Raw genomic sequence first — 21,008 nt, 5'->3', positions numbered from 1 at the left:
GGGTGCCCAGCAGTCCAGTTTTTAGTATATATAAACAAAAATCAACGAAAAAGAGAAAAGAAGAAGAAGAAGGGGGATCTGAGATTTCTCGCTGAAACAGAGAGAAAGAGAGAGGGAGAGATCCAACCGATCGTCTTTTCCGGTGAATTTCTTGTCGGAATCTGGCAAATCCGTCGGACATCTTACCCATACCTACCTCCAATCATCTCCTTCATCATCTTCTACTTCATCTAAGCTTTATTTCTACCCCCAAATCTTAGATCTGAGTTGTGAAATCCTAGCTCCGGCCATTGCGATTCCAAATCCGACTAGTTTTCCGGCAAGCTCAAGTTTCTGTTGATTTTCTTCTTTATCCAAGCTCCGGTTGCAAGATCAAGCTGGTTGAGCCCATTTTCCTCATTCTCCGTTGAAATCCTAACACCGAAGAGGGAGAAACAGAGGAAGAGAAATTGCAGAGAGAGAGATTTTTCTCAAACCCTAAGCTATCTTCTTCCCCGGCGAGTCAATCGGTGCTCCGGTTGGTCTCCGATCACCATTATCCTTCTCGAAAATCATTCGTTCTTTCAATAGACATCAGATCCTTGCTTTTCTTCACTTTCATTTGAACCTATACCTTAAATCTGTTGATTCAAAACCTTAAAATCCTAGATTCGTAATTCCAAAGCTCGAAAATTCCGAATTTTCTCATTTTTATTAAGGCTATGTTGCAGATCTAACCTGAAGAATCTTGGATTTAGCAGATCGATATCTTGTTACTCTAGAAATTCCATGTTTGATCTTTTATCTGTGAAGATTTGGTGTGTTTCTCGGTGTTATTGAACAAGCCTTTTCAGAATTTCTTCATTCAAAGTTTAGGTAAGTACTTCCTCTCGAATACTCATTTATACTCTTGAGATGCTTATTTAAAAGACTGGATGTGGACAGGTAATAATTTGGTTATGTTGTGAATTTTTGTATTTGAGTAGATTGAAGGCTTATTTCTCATAAATATTGCTGTGATTTCCATGATGCATGTTACAACTGTAGATCGATGTGTAGTGTTCCTAGATTTTTTTTTCTCTCTTTCAGGAATTTATAAAGAGAGTTCTGAAAATCTTTTTCTTTAGAGAGATATAAAACAAGTTGAGCACTTGTGACAGGGCAAAGCAATGTCTTTGGTTGTGCCATACTTCTGTAATCGAATAGAGCACAGACATGGTTGCATGTTGATTCTTTTATGATACTCTAGATACTCATTAAATGTCTTGTGACAAAAGTTTAAATGCATATGATAAAATTCCCATCAGGGATGTCTGTGTATGTGCGTTATATTGTCCATGAGTTATGTTATAGATAACATCCCTTAAGGATCAATTGAAGATGGGTGTGAATTGTGTCATCTAAAATCGTACAGTAGACGATTAAAGCATGACACTTGGATGATTTGGATTATTGACCTCCTGTGAAATCATTATGATTGAAAGTAATTCGTTTTGGGTATTGAAAACATTGCATAAATTTAATGGATGTGATGGTGTGAACCAAAGAGCTAATTAGAAAAAGAAAGGGGTGTGATAATTGTCTGAAATAATTTGTGGAATTGGAAAGTGCTAATTTGGAAGATTTGAATTGTCATAAGAAGAGAGCAGTTCATAAGTGAATGAATAGTGTAGTCGATTCAATAACTGACTTTGAACTTCTTAAAAGAATCAATCATTAGTCTCATATCGTTGCAGCTTGACATCAGTAGAAATAAATGTCTTGAATGTGTAAACATCCATTTAAATGAAAAAGCAAGGTCTAATTCTCTGATAATGTGAGCTTTTGTATCGAAATGTTGTACAAGATAAGTTTCATATGGTTTTGACTCATAGCTACTTTAATTTTAGAAGTTAAGGTTATTCTTGGAGTAGACATTGGAATAAATAATATTTACAATGTTTGGAATTGGTGTGTTTTTTTATTTATTTTATTTTTAATTTTCGGAACTATTCCTTATTATCCTACCGGTATGTATTAAGATGAATTCATGGCATGGTAGGGATTGCTTTAGTATGGGGGAATAGAATTTATTTTTCGTTTGGTCTAGAAAGTAGCATGTACATGTTCTACTATTAGCTTTGAATGATTTATTTCACTTGTGTGGCAATGATTATAGTTGGTATGTATTGTATCTCCTAGATTTTGAATATTGGTACTACTTGGGATCAGATAATATAGCATCCAACATGCATTTGATCTAGCTGTAGAGTCAGTTCTATTCACCTTAAAATATGGAGGAAAATATAATTAGAATCACTTCACAGATGTATGCTTCTTTAAGGTTTATATATTTTGAAAGTGTCAAATGAGACCTGTAGGGTGAGAGAAACTTGAAGTTATTCATATCATTCTCTACTCCTTTATTTAAATTGCATTACATCCACTCTTCTACTTTATAGCTCAGGTGTTAATATTTCATTTTTATGAAAAAATTCTGCTTCAAAGGAAATTCTTCTTCATGATATTACTTATAGTAGAAAGTTTTTTTTTTTTTTTAGATTAACCTGCTTGTTTCAAGTACCCATAGATATATAGTTTTCCTTTCATTGCAAAGCGTTGGCGATGAAGGCGCTAGCCCAAGCCCATCCTTAGGGGACTTGCTCAGTCCAAGTAACATACCCCTCCTTTGTATATAGGAGACTTGCCCAGTCTCATCAGATGTTTACGTCATTTGTGTCTCAGAGACAAGCCTTGTCTCATATAGAGAGTTTCCCCTTTAGGAGGCTTACCTAGCCTCATGTTAGAGTGGCCTCCTCTTTTAGAGCGAGTATTTGTCTTGGTAGCGTTATTAGAGAGTCATTGACTCATTTGTACCCCTCTTTAGTGTTATTAGTTAGGAGTTTCTCCTTTAGAATTTTTGATTACTTCACTTTGATTAGAGACTAACTCAGTCTTATTAGAGCTTTGCTTGCTTGGGATCTTGGATCGTTTTCTCTCTTCTTGGGACGCTTTTTTACGTGTTGCGGTTCATCTCTTTGAGACGCTTGTTTTTGTTCGGGGTTTCCCCTTTTGATTTAGGGCTTTGCCCTAGTTTGTGGTTATGCTTGCGTGTTCCCTTGAAGGGTGAAAGCATTTAAGAATCCAAAAGCATTGGAATATTTTAAAAATCCAAAAACATCATAAATTCGAAACTCAAAAACATTGGAAAACTTTAAAAATGTCAAAAACATTTGAAAACATTAAAAACCTTAAATCTTTTGGATAGGTTTTAATTAGAAGAGTTCGCATTTCGAACTACGTTGGCATCCTCTTCCACGAGGTACGTAGTGCAGCTTGGGATTTATATCCCAAGTCCAGCCAAACTTTTGTAAATAGCGTTTTAAACCTTTTTGAATAAGCAGCATTTGATTTCGAAAAGCTCTTCCTTTAGAGTTAGGACTTTGTCCTAGATAGAGAGTTTAGAGTTAGGGTTTGACCTTTGTTTTGTTGTGTGCTTATTTGTGATTGTTTTAGAGTTAGGGGTTTGTCCTAGAGTTATAGGAGCTCCTCCGTCCGGTCAGTCGGTGATCCACATCGCCGAGTGATGACTAGAATAGGATACGCTAGTCCACCCTTTGTTTTCCTTAGGAAACACAGCCTAGTTACACATAGGTTGTAGGAACCACTTGCATTAGCCTAGGGCTAATCTGCATTTAGTTAGGGCATATAGGGTGTCCTGGAATTTAAATAATCGTACAATAAACTTTAATAATTAGTCCGGTCTTTTAGATCGAGTCTAGGATAGAGGTCTAGGTGTCTTAGGCATCTTAGCTTAGAATAGGCGCGAAGAACTACGTTGCCTTGATTCTCGTGGAGGCGGGGATACGTAGGCTTCTTTGGATGAATACCAGACCATCCGAAGACTCGGGCTAATAATTTAGAGTTTTAGGATTTGTTGTGTAGTTATTGTATTTCTTTTGATGTGTTTTCTTACTTTCTTGTACTGATACTATACCTTTAGCTGTAGCTTGCATGTGTATGTCCACCAGAACTTAGACACCCATTAGGCTTGTCACTCATAACCTAGCTTTGCTTAGGTGACACATTTTTCATTTTATTTTGTATGCTTATTTCTTTATCCTCAGGAAATGCATGCTTAGGTAGATGATTCCTGAGAATTGTTCCTATTTCATATGATTTTCGCCCGAAACTCTTTGAGGTTAATAATAAATGGCATAAGAGACCAAGTGCTTGTACTCGGACGAATTGGGGGTGCTCTCAGACCTTCTCCATTCGTAATCAGGCACGAACCCATATATATTTCTGGTTATCCATGGTATACGGAGCATATTTTGTTTGAGGATCCATGGCCGTATACCATGGATGGCGACTGAGTTTATTTAGGTACGTTTCGAATCCGGACTTGTTCCCGAATCGAGAGGTATCTCTTTTATATCGCCACTCGTGCTATGCTATGAGGGTGGCATCCGTTTCGAGAGTTCCTCGGTAGAGCTCTCCTTTCACGTGGATGATCCAAAGAGGCCGCTGAGGGCTCGTCCCCCACCTCTCTCCCGGATTGGGGTCCACAATGGTAAAAGCTCAACCCAAGTTGCTGTTGGATCAATTTTCAAGGATTAGATTGAGCTTTTGCTAAAAATTCAATTAAAATCAACCTAAGCTCGCGAGCCGAGCTCGAGCTCGAGCCCAGTTCGAGCCCGAGCCCAGTTTTGACATTAACGGGCTCGGCTCGGCTCGGCTCGGCTCGTTTACACCCCTACTTCGACCCGACTTGACTTTTTTCCCGGGTTGAACCCGACCCGAGTTGCAACCTGCGAAACACAAAAAAAAAAACATTTCATTTCATGAAGTGGAGTCGAGGAGCGGGGATATCAATTCCCGTGGCCGGCAACATATTATTCTCTTTGACTCTTTGTATGCATAGAACAGATGAAAGGGAGATACATTCGTGTTGAACTCTCTGAGTTTGCGTGCTAGGACTAAGGAGACTATGCGGTGGTATTTCGTAGCTGGGCTTCTCACGCTTCTCACCAGCTCCCAGGTCAGAATTCCTAACACGAAAAAACCCTAATTCTCTCGTAAATAAATCTTCTATCTCACCATCCATCTTTAATTCCTACCATTTGATTTCCTGCAATTGTTTTTTTCTTTTGTCAAACACCCTTCAGATCGCTCTCGCCTCCTGCATTTCGTTTCCTATGGTTTTAGGGTTTTAAGCTCGCTGAAATGGAGAGAGAGAGGAAATGGAAATGCGTGAAATGATATTTGTATCTTTTCGATTGGTTTTCTGTTGACTTTCTCTCCTTGGAACGCTTTCTTCGAATTAAACCTATTTTTACCTATCCGTGAAGCAATTATCGAGGATCTTGAGTGATCTTTTCCTTGTGATTGCTTCTGTAATGATCCAACAACTTGATGCCGAAAAAGTTTTTGATCTTGAATTTTGAAATGCTGATATATGCGTTTTTTATTTTGAATTTTGAAATGCTACAGATAATCCTTCTTAATGTCAGTAATTCACGCATTGATTCATATGCATTTCTTTTAATTGGTAGGGAATTTTGACTACTCTGTCACAAAGTAATGGTGGATATAAATATGACTATGCAACTGTTCCATTCCTTGCTGAACTTTTTAAGGTATTGTGAATGCTGAGTTTCTCTTTGTCAGCCTTAGAAATTTAAACAGATAACATGTAACAAATATCAGAAATGGCTTGGAATTTTGGTAAACTGACTTCTCATATTCCTTCTTTTGCGTATAATCGACAGCTTGTGGTTTCTTGTATTCTTCTTTGGAGAGAGTTGAAATCTTCATCTCCTCCAAGGATGACTACTGATTGGAAGAGCGTGCGATTATTCCCCATTCCTTCCATCATATACCTAATTCACAACAATGTTCAATTCGCCACCCTAACTTATGTTGATACATCGACGTATCAGATAATGGGTAATCTGAAGATTGTCACAACAGCGATATTATTCAGGTGCGTCTTTATGTAATGCTTATGGTCCTATTTAAGTTTATTTTTAAGTTCAATACTAAGTGTTTGTGCTGTTTGCTTTTTCATGGATTTAACCATCCTAATCTGAAGTCATGGTGTTCACGATTAGCAGATATTTTCCTTTTGATGTTTTAGGCTATTTTTGAGGAGGAAACTGTCGAACCTGCAATGGATGGCAATTGTTCTTCTAGCTGTTGGAACAACCACAAGCCAGGTGATTATGAAACACTTTTAGGGCATATTGTTCTTCTAGCTGTTGGAACAACCATGAGCCAGGTGATTATGAAACAGTTTTTGGGCATTTGAATATGAAAGTTGAGTTCATCCCATGCATATTTCATTCTTTTTGGAGGTAGTATGTAATCGATTTTTATCATTTTCTCAAAGGAGAGAAGAAGAGATGTTGAAGACTTGAACTCTCATTCATTTCTTAAAATTCCACTTCATTAATTCATAAATTCAATTTACAAAATATATAACCACGGATACAAAACACATGCTCGCATCCAAAATTTAGAAAAACCTTGACAGTCTTTTTTTGTTTTTTTTAATGATAAAAGATTTTATTAAGAGATAAAAAGTAGAAAAAACCGTGTCTGAGGTGGTCAGTTGGAGTGACAAGGCACTCAAGAAGGGAGGAAATAAAAAATCTCCAATCTCTCTCTGTCAACTACCATCCTAGCTAGTCTGTCGGTATCACTATTAGCTTATCTCCTAACATGCTGAAAAGAATTGGTAAAACCCGCTAGTCGATCGTAGATCGTATGAATCAAGTGTGCAAATCTCAACGGGTGGGGGTTTCTCCCATCTAGCTACCTGATGACATTGACGGTTATCTCCCTCCACTATTAAGATATCCTTATCCAAGCCAACCAAGAAATTCTTGGGAAACATCTCCGTTAAAAAGGCTCCTTCACGCCACTTATCATACCAATACTTGATCTTGTCTCCAGCATATATTTTGAAACGGATCCCCTCGTTGAAATTTTATTTGTCTCAGGATGTCTCTCCATTCTGCCTCCCAGCGACACCGTATTCCGTTTAGTTTACGTGAGTCCAATCGTCTCTCCACCTTTTCTACAATTGGATCTCAAGCCCCTCTTCAAGGGCTTCTCACTCACAGCGGTAGACCTAGATAAGTTGGGTACTGATCCTCTGAGCACTTGAGCAACCCCGCTAGCTCATTAATCTCATCACCAGAGATGTGAATAGCAAGGAGTGACGTGAATACCAAGGAGTTTGGACTTATGATAGTTGGTCCTTCAGTCTGTCACCACTTCATAACATCAGAGATTGGCCTTTAGCTTCAACATTTTATCAACTTCACCTACATTGAAGACCAAAGTATCATCTGCAAACTGTAGGTGGGAAATCTCCAACCCTTGTTGACCTATCTTAAAACCTTCAATTAAGCCATGACTACTCCCCTTATCAATCATTCTACCGAGAGTTCCTGCGATAATCAAGAATAAGAAGGGGGAAGGGGATCTCCCTGCCTCAAACCTCCGGAGGATTTAAAAAAATCCCTTAGGCGAACCGTTAAGTAGGACGGATAACCAAGCAGAGGATACACATCTCTTAATCTAAGCATGCCACTTATCCCCAAAGCCCATTTGCCCCATTAGATAATCTAAATATTTCCATTCCACTCGATCATAAACTTGTCCCATATCCAGTTTGTATACAATGCCTCTGCCCACTGTTTGAAGGAGTAGTCCACTGTCTCATTGGCAATCAAAGTGTTAAGGATTTGTCTATCCTGAATAAAGGCAGATTGATTTACTTGAGATAATCTTAGGTTGAACCTTCTTCAACCACTAGCCATCAAAACAAAAACCTTCTTCAACCCCTCAGCCAAAACTTTGTAAAGACACCCTACCAAACTGATTTCTGAATTGTCCGCAATATTTACTACCCTTTAACTTTAGAAATGAGAGAAACTGAGGTAGTTTTCATGCCTATATCTAGTTGTAAGCCATCATAGAATGCCTTAAAGAACTTTTTGGACATCAGATTTTACAGCATCCTAGCAACTTTGGAAGAAGGCCAAGCAATACCCATCTGGCCCCAGGTCCCTATCTCTACTCAAAGCAAAAAGGTCTGATCCTACCAAACTATCTTGTCACTTAGTGTCTTATCTAATCTAAAATATTTTATTTCTACCAAACTATCTTATGATTTAGTGTATAATTTTGCTGAAAATCAGTTCATATATTGTATATCTGACACTTCCCTGTATATAAATCTCCCCTCCATCCATCTGACTCACACATGGAGCTCATCCGTGCTGCCTCTTGCTTTTACCATTGCGGTGTAAACTATCATCTTCTCTGGAATACTTTGGATGATGTCCTTGACATAAATATGGTGGTTATGGTGAGTATATGGTCCTTCTGCATGGTTCGAGTAAGCTTCCAACTGTGAGAGATGAATATCCAATTCTTTGTGTTGAAATTTGCATTTTCTCTCTACGCCAACCATAAGTATGTTTATGAGCAATTCTTTGCTACTTCTGATCGCATAATTAATTTTCAGTTGTATATTAATAAACGATAGTGAGGGTTATGTTTGATCGCAGCAAGTCCACGAAAGCTCTTGCAAATAAAAATTAATTGCATGAGCTCAATGTCTGAAACTATTGGTAGAAGGAAATATCTTTTAATGCGAGCATCATTTTCATTAAGGCGCCATTTCTTTCGACGTTGCACTTAAATTGGGCATATAATTTGTTTTATGCCCGTTTTTTCACTTAAACTCGGCATAAATTTTAGCAGCTATTGATATTTGCACTATCAACTTCTCTAACAACTAAGACATCATCTAATCCAAAAAGAAACTGATTTTAATTAAATCTTATCAAGCTAATCCAGCACCTCTAGCACTAACTAATTTAAATTTAGATTTTATACTAAACCTCATCACTGGCCAAACTGTTGGTGACATGTCGACATTGTTGCTTCAATACTCCTTGTATTGACTCTCTTCAATATTAGATAAGAAAGAAAACTACAAGGGGGACAAAGGTTGCCCCTAAGTTGGCAATATGTATGGTCTGATTTAGCAAGTAAATTGGCCAACTTATTGGTCGATCGAGGAATTCGAGAAAAAGAAACCTCCCTATTCATACTGCAGCCCACAATCTCATCTATACAAGATGCTACACGCGAAGGCCCGACACTTACCATCCTCCGCCCACGAGATTGCATTAGATGAATCACCTTTAATGATAAGCGGGGCACTGAAACGATCCTAAAAAATTCTTAACCCTGTTAAAAGTGCTCTGATTTCCGCTTGGTTGGAATCCGCTAAATCAACCAGGTCAGAGGAGTATTAAACCTCGCCATTTTTATCCCTAAACACCCTCCAGTTCCAGCTTTACTCGAATTCCCAATGGAACCCCCATTGAAATTGGGATTTACAGCATTACCCACTGGCTTTTTATGCACTACCCACTGGCTTTCTCCATGATGCCATCACATTCGTTTTAGGTGCCCATCCCAATACAATGATATCACATTTGCAGATTAAGTCTTGAAACTAATACCCATTGAAATCAGATTTAGCGAGGGACTATCTGATTATCGACTCCTTGATAGATCAGATCCATTTTGTATTAAACAAATACTTTTCCTGAAATAATCTGTCACTCTTATATATAGGCCTGCTGTAGTGGACTTTGATACTTTTTGGTGAAATAAGATTGATTGAGAATTTCTTCCCCAGATCTCTTCTTCCTCTTTCTCTTCTCTTCTTCTCCTATTCTTCTTCTTCTCTTCTTCTATTTCTCTTCCATGGCCTGATTCATATATTCAAAGGTGTCGTACTTGAACTATAGATGGGTGCATGCGCTTCGGTGCTTTATGTATGTTTCTAGCTTTGCCTTGGGTCATTTTTTGAGGGAGGTTTGTATGAGTTCAGAGAGGCTTGACGTCTCTACTACAAAGTGAATGTCTCCAGACTCAGGCAAGCTGAAACTCAACTTTGACAGATCAAGTTTAGGTAACCCGCATCCAACAGGAATATGAGGGATCCTTAGAGATGAGTTTGGTCAAACAAAGTGGTTGTTTTTTGGTCCAAATGGGATTAAGGACTCAAATGAGGCAGAGGTCAATGCCATTTTACAAGGAGAGTTGACTTAGACCGGTTGATTGTGGAAGGTGACTCCTTGAATGTTATCAGATGGATGGATCATAGGCAGCCACATCCTCAGAGATTTGCCAACGCTATTGAAGAAGTGTGGGAGCAGGTGAAAGGGCGCAAGATTACTTTTCAGCATGCTAGGAGAGCATCCAATAGTGATGTTGATAGGCTGGCCCTTGAGGAAGTTAAGCGGGATCATTTAGACTTGTTTGATTTTCTTCCACCTTTACATCTTGTTGTAGCAGTTGTAGCTCTTATTCTCTGTTTTTGGTTTCGCGTGTGTTGTTCCTGTTTTTGACCTCGGTCATTGTGGTTTCGCCCCCTTTTTCAATACATTTCTTTCAGTAGTAAAAAACTATTTTCTCTGACTACTATCTTATTACTTCAAATACTCGAGCAAAAATATTCTCCCTGTATATCATAATAAGAATGCTTCTCTTGTATTTTTTTGTTGATGCAGGTGAAAGGTTGTGGGGAGGCTTCATGTGACTCCCTTTTCTCAGCACCAATTCAAGGATATATGCTGGGAATCCTTTCCGCATGCTTGTCAGCACTTGCCGGTGTTTATACAGAATTTCTTATGAAGAAGAATAATGACACTCTGTATTGGCAGAATTTACAATTGTACACGTAGGTTTCCTTAAATGCCCACAGAATCCAATATTACTGAATTAGAATATGATGGACACTTTCTCTTTCCTTATGCATGACAAGCAACTTGTCCTTGATTCATATTATTAAGCATTTATTGAGCTGATCAAGAGTTTTTAACTAAGATTTGTTAGTCTCTTTCTCTGATAAATTTGCTTGCAGGTTTGGTGCAATATTCAACATGGCACGGCTTATTTTGGATGACTTTAGGAGTGAGTTTGTAAAGGGACCATGGTGGCAACGCCTTTTTGATGGTTACAGTATCACAACATGGATGGCTGTATTAAACTTGGGATCTACTGGGTTGTTGGTGTCATGGTTGATTAAATATGCAGACAATATTGTGAAAGTATATCCTTTAACTCTTCATTGTAATATTTGATTATACTATACTTTTGTAGCCTCTGTATTTGTCTGTAACATGTTTATTATCTGTGTTACTCGTAATCATAGTAGTACCTAATGATCTCTAAATATCTATGCTTATAAATATGTTATACCGTTGTTCATTATTACATCTTACATTCACGTAGTAAAAATTTGCATCAGCTTCATATCCGCGTGTAAATATATTGAAATGATCCTCTAAACTTGCCAGTCTTATGTTCTAATAAATCAATTAAAATTTAATTAATAAGATGCACTGTAGAATGTAAAAACATAATCTTATCATTTATTGCGGCGTCAGAGTTACTCCATGGTATCATTTATTGCTGATGTCTTTAGTGTATGATAGGATTTAGGTAGAGCCTTTCATCGTAAGTAATATTGCTTTCTTCAGGTTTATTCAACATCAATGGCAATGCTGCTAACAATGGTTTTATCAGTCTACCTTTTCACTTTCAAGCCTACAGTTCAGGTAATTTTTTGCTCTTTAATTAGAATATTCCAATAAGCTTAGTTGCCTCTAGTTTTGCCCACTCTTTTATAAAGTTAATGGCTTACCTCTTCTTTTACTTGGTGGTTAGTAATATTTTTTGTTCGTATGTTCACGCAGCTTTTCTTGGGTATTATTATCTGCATGATGTCCCTACACATGTACTTTGCCCCTGCTAGCATGCTTGTAGATGTGCCATTGACACTAAAAGCAGCCCCTCAGACATTGAATGAAGTTTCTGTTGAACGACCTGATGTGAGATAGTACTTTGCTAATTGAAGTTGTCTTGCCAATTTTTTTTGTTCATTCACAATATTTCAGTTTCTGAGTAAAATGTAGTACTTGAGAAATTATGGAAAAGTCCTTGATATTTCTGGGCTTGATGCTAACTCCCCTTGCATTTTTGAGTTATGCCAAATGACCATGATTTCTCAATCTTGTATGTTTCCTGACTACTGTTACGTATTAGAATGCTTGTAGAAATGCTAACACATTATTTCAATTTTCCTTTTCCCCTTCAAATCTCTCTTATACTTATCATAGTCGACTATCTCTTTATGTTATTATTTAACTTGATTGGGGAAGATTAGCTCAAATGCTTATAAACTCTCAATGTCTGAATTAACAACCTTTGAACATGAACAGATGCATGATGAAAACTGACCATCTTGAACTACTTTGTAACATTAGTTTAAATTTTCTCAGTACTTGATCATGTTTTTACTAATCAATCATAGAGTCTCATTGATTTTACACATCCAACCTTGCCATCATCACCTTGAGTTCATGGCCTTGTAAAGTGGAAGCCCTTGAATACCCACTCTTATATCATGTGTCTTCACTGAGCACTCATCCTGTCTCAATGAATAAGGAAAAACATTGTCTCAATGCGTGAGGAAAAATAAAAAATGTGAAGAGAGCATGGCCTTGTAAAGTGGAAGCTCTGGAATGTCCACTCTTATACCATGCCTCTTCACTGAGCACTCACCTTGTCTCAATAAAGGGCATCCTAGTGCACGAGGCTCCTGTCATTGCGGGGTCAGGGGAGGGCTAGATGTACTCACCTTGTCTCAATGGGTAAGGAAAAAAGGGAAGAGAGAGCATATGTTGATGACTAAGTTGTGGTGAAAACGTTGCTTTGGATTTTAGTGTTCTCATTTTCATCTGGCAGCCATACATGTTGCTGATAAGTTAGAGATTAGGGTTTATATTTGGGATCCAGTGTTGCCTTAATGATGTGAATCTTTCTTTGATTGGGTCAAAAATAAATGACACTAATAATTTTTTCTCATTTAATGGATAGATACAGAGAAGGACAAACATGGTATTTAATGAGAAGATACAGAACCAGTAAAAGCATTACTCAAACCTAATTGTTGTTACAGGAAAGATAAGTATAACTATTCCGTAGTTGATTGACTGCTTTACTTGAACATCCTCTGCATTTTATGAACTCTTTGAGGTTTATTTAGGTTTCTGGTGTCCATCTTCAGCTGAGTAGTCAACTTATGTACTTACAAAGAGCAGGATGCTATCATAGAGAAAAATCTCTCCAAAGACTAGCATGAGGCAAGCTGCCATACTAACTTTAATAATTGACCTTGCGCCCCAGGTTATTTAAAACCTTATAAATCTTAATTTCCCAATGTATATGATCACTTTAAAAACTTCTGTGTTAATGGACAATCTCATCTTCTTCTTTTTTTTAAAGTTTGCGTTACCAAGCTGATCAAAACTCTTTTTAATAATAGCACTAAATTTGTTTGTCACGTTTTTGATTGGATATTGATAGCATCTTGGATTCTTGGGTGTTGTAAAGCCATGAAAAGATAATTGAGGTGTAAAACACAATTTTAAAACTCCCCGGCGTCATCGTGGACTCCCCTTTCCTCCGGCTGCGTTTTGTGTTTTGCCGCCATGTTCTACGTATTCTTCGGCCGCATTCTACACCACATCTCTGTTTTTACTGTTTAAACACTGGTGTAAAACAAAGTGAGTAGTGCCATTATCAAAATATGGTAGTGCGGATATCAGCCTCCAAATACAATGTGGCTTAAATGTGTAATATTGTACTAATGGTAACAAAAGCTTTTAAAAAGCTTCTAGTATTTGGTTGAGAGAGAGAGAGAGAGAGAGAGAGGCCGGCTCCCATCGCCGTTCTACCGTGGAGCAAGGAGAATTCTAAGATTGGAGAGAGCATCGGTTGGAATCCATCCACTTTAAGGCTATGGCATCCGGTATGCTCTTCTACTGTTTATCCAAGTTAGAATAGAACTAAGTTAATTTCTCTTTGATTTCTAACGCCAAAGATCTTAATCTCGGTTTTCCGCATAAGGCCGAGATAATAGATAGGACTAGGATTATATAGGTTTCCTCATTGTTAGAATTTGGATAATTAGGGTGTTATATTTGGGAACTACAATAAATGGGGTAGTTGTGTTAGATTAAGTCCTTGACGGCCTTTTATGATTATCGTAATCTCTTTCTATGTCTATCCCTTTCGAGTGTTCTATATAAACACTTGTCGGGGCTAATCGCAAGATCTTACTACATCGGATATATTCTAACAATCATAGGCCTCCACCAAATCACGGGGTTATGTGGGCCCAAGGTCCTAACATAAACCCTCAATTTAGGATGCTATGTGGGCCCACATGGTCCCAAACTAATTAATTTAAGCTCTTGATTCTTATGATCTCTATTTTCACCACATAAAAAAGCACTGCATGAATTGGTGAACAACTTATCCAAGGACAAGATAATTTCAAGATAAAGAAGAGATTTATGAACAAGGACATAAACTAGGGTTAGGGTTAGGATTAGGATATGAGATTAGTTGTGTAGTTATTGTGGCTTCAGGGATATCTCTAAAAAGAATTATGTCACCAACTACCTTAGAAAATGATAACCACCGACTGCAACAAGTGGCGAATAGAAGAGTTCCTTTCTTGATATGGTGGGCCATTGTGAACTGATGATCCTAACCGTTCGATTAGAATTCTAGGACATTGATGGAAGATCTACTCGACTTGGGGCTCACGAGCACCATCCGATCACACAGTGGCCAACAAGATCAAGGGTCCCGAACACAATATGCTAGGCGTGCAGTTCTCTATCAAGAGAAATTGTGGATAAGATAAGGAGACGAACAAACAAAATATCTCATCCCTCACGTGAGTCTGGCCCACCAACCGTAATAAAGCCATCATTTTCTGTTTGATTGATATCCCCACGACCATGTTTTAATAATGGGTCGAGCTCATCTTAACAGGCTATCAATGGCTATTACAATTCCAAAAAAGCTCTTTAGCTGCCGATTAGAAAAATGTAAAACAACGTAAGTTCGCCCCATTATCAAACCATGGTCGCAGATATAGGTAGTATTCCTTATCAAATTAAATCCTGATCAACCGTATGAGAGGGATATATCATATGTGCACTCCGTCACTTGTAGCGAGCCACGTGTCATTCATAGTATAGAGAAACGAGTGGGTGAGAGGCAAGAGAGTGACGAATAATAATTTGTGTTTTCTTAGCCTAGTGCTTCATATGTATTTCTGACCATATATAAGTAAATGATTAATGCGAGACCTGATCGTTAGATACCGAATTTATTGGCGACTCTTATACATGCCCCCAAAAACATCTCACCCAAAAAAAAATAATGATAAATTAATCTTACAAAAGCATGTTATTTAGTCGAAAATAGCATGTGTCGGGTTTAGAAATCATGGGTATTAGGTAGGGTCGGGTCGGGTTTTAGTTTAAAAACCCGACTCAATCTTGGGTAGGGTCAGGTTTAAAGAAAAACAACCCAAAACCCGACCCGACTTATTTAGGTGTACTATGACATTTTTAATTATATCTTGATTAACATAGCAAATTATTTTTCAATATATTGATATAATTGTTTTCATTGAGGTAATCATGTTTGTGATGCGGAAATATAGTTTCCTTCTTAAATTTATACACTTGATTACATAAATTTAGAGATTTTTGGTGTGAAGATTTTTTTTTTTTTTTTTTTCAACAACGCGTCAATGTGAAAAAACCCGACTCGACCCGAGAATTATCACGCTTAGGGCCGGGTTTGGGAATCGTGGGCTTTCTGAAAAGAAAAAAAAAAAAAAAAAAAACCCTAGGGTAGGGTTCTTCAAAACCCAACCTGAGTTGCACCCCTAGTAAAAAACCCAAAAGGGTAGTCGTAAATAAACTAAAGGTGGTGCCTTGGGGAATATATTCGCCCCATTTTCGTCCCTGCGACACCCCCTTCTAATGTAAAAAGGCCAAAACGATAGTCGTAAATAAACTAAAGGGGGTGCCCTGGGGAAGAAAAGGGGGTGGGCATATCATTTCCCATTGAATATAGGGGTGAGCATTATTCGGTTAAAACCGAATAACCGAACCGAACCGAACCGAACTGAATTGGTCGGTTCGGTTCGGTTTTTTTCTTTTCAGTTCGGTTTCAGTTTTTTTTTTTTTTTTTTTTGGAAATTCAGTTATTCGGTGTCGGTTTTCTAAAAAAAAATAAAATCGGTTAACGGAATAACCGAAATAACCAAAATTATGAATGAAAACCATTTTTTCCAAAAAAAGTGTGATATATGTGCACTTCGTAGGATGATCGAAACCGTTCATTTGATTGATCACAACTTAATTAGCTTGTAGTCAAAAAATCGTTTCGATCGGATGATCCTAGCCCTCCGATCCAAACCGAGATTTTAATTTTTTTTCCCTCTTCTTCTCCCACAATTCGGTTCGGTTTTGGATAATTTCGGTTCGGTTTCGGTTACCGAAATTTGGTAACCAAAAACCAAATAATCACCCCTAATTGAATATAACGTTATATGCAAATGCTTTCATAGTTAAATATGACCATTTGCATATAACAGTTACAATATTTCTAGAAATGATATTGTTAATGGCTGACCAAGTTTGGTGACATCCAAAGAACTATTACTCGTAAATAGACTTAGTGTCCTATTTGAAAATAAGATCAATTTATTACTTGTAAATAAGGACCAAGTTTGGTGACATCCAAAGAACCCTAGATTTTAGTAGGGCTGTAACTCATGCCGACCTAGGTTGGGTTGAGACCTCAACCCTAACCTGACTCAACCTGAACCTTGGGTTGAAAAGAGTCAACTCTAACCAAACCACCTTTAAATCTTGCAACCCTAACCCCACCCATCCAGACTGATTTCTCAAATCGGGTCGGGTTGGCCTCGGGCAACAACAAAAACAATGGATATTGGGTTCGGGTTGAGTCAGGTTTGGTTAGAGGGAAGGCCAAAACAACCCAAGCTACAATCGGGTTAGCTTTTCCCACTCTAACCCAACCCAACCCGGCTCGAGGGAAGGCCAAACAACCCAAGCTACAATCGGGTTAAACCCATCAGGTTCAGGTTGGGTCCGACCCAAGTTGCACCTCTAGATCTTAGCCCACAAAGAAAAGCACGTTCGTGGAAAGCTCTTTTCTCTGGCTTTCTATTGATAAAATCATTTGTTTTTTTACTATGTTTGTCTAGTTACTATACTACTTATTTTAAAACCATTTGAAACTCTTGCCAAGTGGGTGGATGGTGGGACCTCTAGTATTAAAAGTTAGGAAATAAGGCTACAATAGAATAGAGGGAAGTAACTAAAAGACAAAGTCGGTGTATGAACCAACGCAACTGCAGGCGGGCGGGTTTTGCTATTTCAATTTCTTTTAATTATCTTTTGCCTTCAAGATAATATCCCAAAAATTGAAATTACCCCGGTTTTTAAACCTGACGAAGGGCTCGGGCTTATGAAATGACCTAAATGCCCTCTCAACCGTCTTCTAACACCATCCGTTCTAAGTAAAATTATTCCATTAATATTTATTAGATTTTTAACATATAGGGATTTGCTATTTACTTATGCAGAAAGGCATTTCGGGGCTAGCTGTTGCATGAGAGTGTGTGTGGCTGCCATGGTTTCAAATTTTAGTTTCAGAATGCGTTTCGGTTCTCACCGAAACTGAAATTTCGGCTGAAATCCGACAAAATCAATTAAAATAGTATTTTCTCTTATACAAAATTTCGGTAATTTCGGCCGAAATTTCAGGAAAATATTAAATAATGAAAAAATCGAGATGTTTGGGTGAAATACCTTAATTTCGGACAATATTTCGGTCGAAATTTTGTAACGTTTCGGGTATACCCAATTACAGTTTCGGTCTTGACCGAAACCCGAAATTTCGGATTTCAGTCGAAATTTAAAACCATGGTGGCTGCTCTCTCATGCAACAACCAGAAGTGAAAATGCCTTTTTGCGAAAGTCCTTAGCAAATCCTTAACACTGCCCATCTGCGAGATGCCCTGTCAATTCATTTAGTTGAGTATTGACTACAGATAAATTACCTATAAAAGACCTATATTTTTTTTTTCAAATTTATAATATTACATTTGCAAATGGAGCAATGATAGATGCAAGGGAGCCCTTGCAAACAGAGCCGTAAAAGGGCCCGTGATTGGTTCCACATCTCATTAAGTGCAACTGAATTTCCTTTTTTTTTTTTTTTTTTTGTCTTTTTAAAAAATCCCCTATTTTTTTTCCTAATAACAAACTCAAAAACAAAGGGGGTGCAAATATCATTTCCCAATGATTACTACAAAAATAGGAAGAAGGGCACTAAAGTCTTTTTATAATCCCATGAACAGTTCTTCTTCTATTAAAAGTCATTTAATAATATTTTCGAGACCATTCGTTTACCTCATGACGTTTTCCCAATAATAAATTCCTTTCTCGACCATGCTCTGTTCAAAACTTCCAGTACATTCTCCACCTTTTCTTCTACTATTCTCCTCCTTGCCCCCCAAGAAAACCCTCTATAAATACCCCAAGAGATCTGCTTCTAAATACCAAAAAAACAGATACAAAGAGAAAGAGAGAGAGAGTATGGATTCAGTCTCTGGCACTACTCTACCAAATCATGGAATGAGGGAGAAGTGTGGGTACTTTCAGATGCCCTTACACTACCCAAGATACACAAAATCAGACTACGAGAACATGCCAGAATGGAAACTCGATTGCCTTTTGACCGAGTATGGACTACCTGTGACTGGAGATGTTGAACAGAAGAGGAAATTCGCCATGGGTGCTTTCCTCTGGTCTTCCTGTTAAACTAGAAAGCTTTGTAATTCAATAGGTATTTATGTTGTTTCTAGAGATGCAATAAGTATTTTAGTTGTTCTAGCTAGGTTGAGAGATGTATGTATGTTTGTGTTGTAGGAGCTAAAAAAAGTCGTGTTTTTCTGTGAGGGTGTAGGGTGTTTTTATTATGATTTGTGTTTTAAATTTTCATTGTTCTTTGTCTTGTGTTCTATGGTCTGGGTTGTTATGTAAAAGTTTATGAGTAATGTAAATGGGTATTGGGTAGTGCATATTGTTTTTATCATATGTCTTTGCTTCTGTTCTTTCTTTTTCTAAATAGTGGGAGCTATGACTGAGGAAGCTAATATCAAACAGAAGGGTGCAAATACCAAAATAAGGGGTGCAAACACCTGCTCAACAAGTTCTTGACAAAAGAAGATAATTAACATTAGAAGCTACGTGATTCAGCATGATCTAAAGTCCTCGGTCCATCTTGTAAATGACGCAACATATGAAATCACTTCTTTAAACATAGGACTTGGAGGGTTTAATCATCTACGAGAAGCTCCTTTTTTGTTTTCTTGCCATTCAAGTAATTGATGCCACAATTTGCTATTCTCTGATCATGTCATCTCCGTTCAACTTATTATCTCATTAGTAGTTATAATTATAAAAAAAGCTGTTAGTAGCCTAATTAGGAAAGGATTTTGCTAGCGTCCTTCGCAGAAGGCAATTCGAGGAGCGTCTGTTGCATGAGAGAGCAGCCACCTCAGATGCATTAAATGAATGAGACAAAATCTGAGCATACGTGGCTGCTCTCTCATGCTACAGATGCTCGGCGAAAGGCCTTCTGCTATGGACGCTAGCAAATCCCCAATTAGGAAATTAAACTAGAAAAGTAGGTGGTGGGTACCGATATCAAGAGAAGGAGCTCATGTGTCAGCATCCTAATAGTAATTTGGACAACTTAAACATTGGCTTGCTCCTCACGGCAAAATGAATTTGGACAAGTTAAACATTTGCGTACTCTTCACGGCAAAATGAACGGCCAACAACCTCGTTCTTGTTGGCAGGGGCGGAGCCAGGAATTTACACTTGGGGGCCGGACTAATTTACACTTGCTAAGCATTGGTCATGGGGTGGGGGCATGGCCCCCCTCATGCTATATCTGCCTCCGCCTCTGCTTGTTGGCTTACTGCTTGAGGTGACGTAACCTCAGTTGCACCGGAGAATCATTTTAACAAAGCAAAACACTTTGAAAACGGGATTCCGTTTGGAAAATAAAAAGGGGATAGACATGACCATTATGGGGATTTGAACATCCTTCCTTTTTGTCTTTTAGTGGATGTGGCTCCATTGTTGATGCCTTAAACGGATTCCCGTTTTCCTAGCAAATCTCTTTTACAAACATTTTGGCCATTTAAATAGGGGAATAATTTCCTCATCAGTCCTCTTTAAATATTATTGAGAACTGCTGAGAACAAGCCAATTGCAAACGTATTTTTCAAAACAAAGTGAGTGGTGCCCATATCAAATTAAATATTGAGAATTGCTGAGATTAAAACAAAAGGAAAAGAAGCCTGATGTTTTAGTGACCACTGTAAGCTTTCTATTTTTCTTGGTGCAATCAACTCCGTGGTGAGTCTGGTGACCGAGGTTAGACCAAATCTATCCTCTAAATAAAGGAATAAAGAGGTAGCTCCATTTAGTGGCCTGCAGAGCTGATAGATAGGGCATTTCAGCTTCCATATCCATTAGCTGCTACAATCTGGGACCCACAAAAACTATACTAGTGGATCCCGGGGTTATTATCTATTTATAGCAGCCAACTGTTTTGTCTCCCACCTCTATGACATCATGCAAGTGCACAGTCACGTCACCTCACCTTGGAGCTTGTACAAGATAGGTAACTTTGATTTTATTCATATAAGAGAAAATCTATTGGGAAGTGATATTCCCCCCCGTCTGACGGATAAAATCCCCCCCTTAACGTTAGGTTTTAAAGGAAAACTAAAACGTTAATTAAGGGGGTGAGTTTATCCTCAAGCAGTGAACCATTCTCACAGAAACCATTAAAAGGGGGGATTTTATACAATTGGAGGTGGGGGAATATCATTTCCATTTTGTAAATTTCATTTTTAATTTGGGTTATGCAATTAGCATGCATGTGAGATCAAAGACTAATGATCTTGTAGAACACATGGAGCAAAATCTGATGCCACAAGATAAACACCGAGATTTTATGCGGCTATGTCAAAA

General features: G+C 38.0%; 1 protein-coding gene across 5 annotated transcripts; it reads left to right on the top strand.

Moving 5' to 3' along the window:
- Positions 1-12: 12 nt before the first annotated feature.
- Positions 13-13,399, top strand: LOC143890426 (Nucleotide-sugar transporter family protein). 5 transcript variants are annotated; one of them, XM_077395096.1, is made up of 11 exons: positions 13-517; positions 741-855; positions 4,888-4,999; positions 5,514-5,597; positions 5,730-5,944; positions 6,098-6,176; positions 10,563-10,732; positions 10,916-11,102; positions 11,535-11,612; positions 11,751-11,885; positions 12,934-13,399. In XM_077395096.1, exons 3-11 carry the CDS (start codon positions 4,949-4,951, stop codon positions 12,982-12,984), a joined length of 1,050 nt encoding a protein of 349 aa, XP_077251211.1. In that variant the 5' UTR covers positions 13-517; positions 741-855; positions 4,888-4,948; the 3' UTR covers positions 12,985-13,399. The 5 variants fall into 5 exon arrangements, with proteins under 5 accessions (XP_077251211.1, XP_077251212.1, XP_077251214.1 ...); XM_077395097.1 differs by having other exon boundaries at positions 13-855; positions 12,940-13,399; XM_077395099.1 differs by lacking the exon at positions 4,888-4,999 and having other exon boundaries at positions 13-855.
- Positions 13,400-21,008: the final 7,609 nt, after the last annotated feature.

The sequence above is a fragment of the Tasmannia lanceolata genome, unplaced genomic scaffold (genome assembly GCF_043159265.1).
Source record: "Tasmannia lanceolata isolate RefF3 unplaced genomic scaffold, GAP_Taslan_0.1 ptg000013l, whole genome shotgun sequence".
NCBI lineage: Eukaryota > Viridiplantae > Streptophyta > Magnoliopsida > Canellales > Winteraceae > Tasmannia > Tasmannia lanceolata.
This window is presented reverse-complemented; position numbering and strand designations above follow the sequence as displayed.